General features: G+C 35.5%; 1 protein-coding gene across 1 annotated transcript in view; it reads right to left on the bottom strand.

Moving 5' to 3' along the window:
* LOTGIDRAFT_176389 (hypothetical protein) overlaps window positions 1–589 on the bottom strand; it is a gene marked incomplete at both ends in the record, with an annotated part of 1,394 nt that extends 805 nt beyond the window's left edge. Inside the window, one exon of the mRNA XM_009047635.1 lies at window positions 193–589. Within this exon, the coding sequence (XP_009045883.1) occupies window positions 193–589 (397 nt within the window). The remainder of the gene's footprint in view (window positions 1–192) is intronic.
* Window positions 590–1,879: the final 1,290 nt, after the last annotated feature.

Here is a 1,879-nt window from a genome sequence, read left to right as displayed (position 1 = left end):
AAGAACAGAAGAAAACCCAATATCAAGACCCTTAATCCTAATTTCTAAATAAAGTGTCTGCTCCACCCTAGGCCTGTACATTTGGGAGAATCAAACCCTCCCTTCCCCGAAATCTAGCTAAATCAGCATCATTTACAAGATTTCTTACCGGTTCTTTTAAAACACTTCCATCGCCAACATCGGGTATCTAACCTGAGACTGAATCGAAATCTTTAGGATATAAAACTGTTTTCAGCATTGTGTCGAATTCCCCAGGGTGTTTGATTGTTTCTATAGGATTTGAACCAGCTTCCAAAACCATCTCGCTAAATAAAGATAGAAAGAAATTGTTTTCTAACGTTGTATTAGTTTGTGGAACTTGATTCTGAGTTCCTTCTTTAATTTTGAAATCACATCTGAAATAAGCATCGGAAAGAAGCAACCAATTCGATAATGAATTTATTTCGAAGGTAATTCTACCACCATCATTCAATTGGGATTTAGAACCAACAGTCGGTGAGATGATAATATAATCCTCTTTTTTCTTGTTAAACGAATAACGAATCAGATCGTATAATCTAAAGATTGGATCTAGTATTTTATTTGCCATTTTTAAGGTTTAAAATTAGAATAGAACATTGTTTTCCAAAACAAGAGTTATCTCCTTTCTACTAATAATAACATTACTTAAAACGAGGCTATTAAAAATGTTATGTTATTTTTATATAAGGGTATTTTTAATATGCTTTTTTGATGGAATGTAGGAAATTGATTGAAGGTGTTTTTAGTATAAGAAATGTAGGGTGTATAGGTGTAAGAATTTATAGGGAGTTTAGGTATTTTTAGTGTAAGAATTTCTGAAATGTAGGGAGTTTAGGTTTTTTTGGGAGGGAATTGATGGAATGGAGGGAGTTTAGGTCTTTTGGTGTAAGAATTTATGAAATGTAGGGAGTTTAGGTCTTTTTGGGAGCTTATAGATTGGTCGCATTTTTCCCATGAAATGAAATGGAATGGGGAATCCCCGTGCGACCAATAATACACTACTTAGACATACGTTTAATCGCATCTAAGACCAAGGTAGCACCACTCAAAAAACAATGCATACCTAGACTAGAACTTAAGAGCTAATATCTTGGCCCGTCTAGTACACACAACTCAGCAATCCATACATCGTACAACAACTGATATACAGCAATTACCTACTGTCTTATGGATTGACTCTTTCACAACATTGTGTTGGATAAGAGATTTTGTCCAGGCGTTGAAAACCCAGCCGACATACCATCTTGTAAAGCTCAGGAATTACTACATAATCCAAAGTGGTGGGAAGGCCCTCCATTTTTGAAACAATCAGCTGAACATTGGCCGGATTTGCCAACAACGTTTGAAAATGATTTAGCAGAAGAAGAGCTTAAGAAAAACCCTAAACCTATAACTATTTCGCTTTCAACAGTTAACCATTAATCGATTTAGTTCCAAGCTGAAACTTCTTCGTGCTACATCATTAGTCATCAAGTTCATCTCATTATTGCGCCATCCAGCTGCAACAGATAAACTTATCAGCGCATCAGAATGCTGAAACTGAATGGATAAAGACAATTCAACGAAAAACATTTAACTCTGAGTTTGAAAATCTACATAATGGAAACAAGACGACAACCTACATCAAACAATTCGGATTATATTTGGAAATGACGTCATACGTAGCAGAGGTCGTATCAACAATGCCAACATTCCTTATAACGCAAAAAATCAATCAAATCATCGTTTTATAGAACTATTAGTATCAGAAAGACACAATCAAGTGCATCACAATGGCATTCAAGATACTCTGAATGCAGTTCGTACCACACATTGGATCTTAAAGGGGCGTTCCGCAGTTAAGAAATCATACGCAGAT

This window comes from Lottia gigantea (genome assembly GCF_000327385.1).
Source record: "Lottia gigantea unplaced genomic scaffold LOTGIsca_1147, whole genome shotgun sequence".
Taxonomy (NCBI): Eukaryota; Metazoa; Mollusca; class Gastropoda; family Lottiidae; genus Lottia; species Lottia gigantea.
The sequence above is the reverse complement of the archived record's forward strand: the minus strand, read 5'-3'. Positions and strand labels throughout refer to the sequence as shown.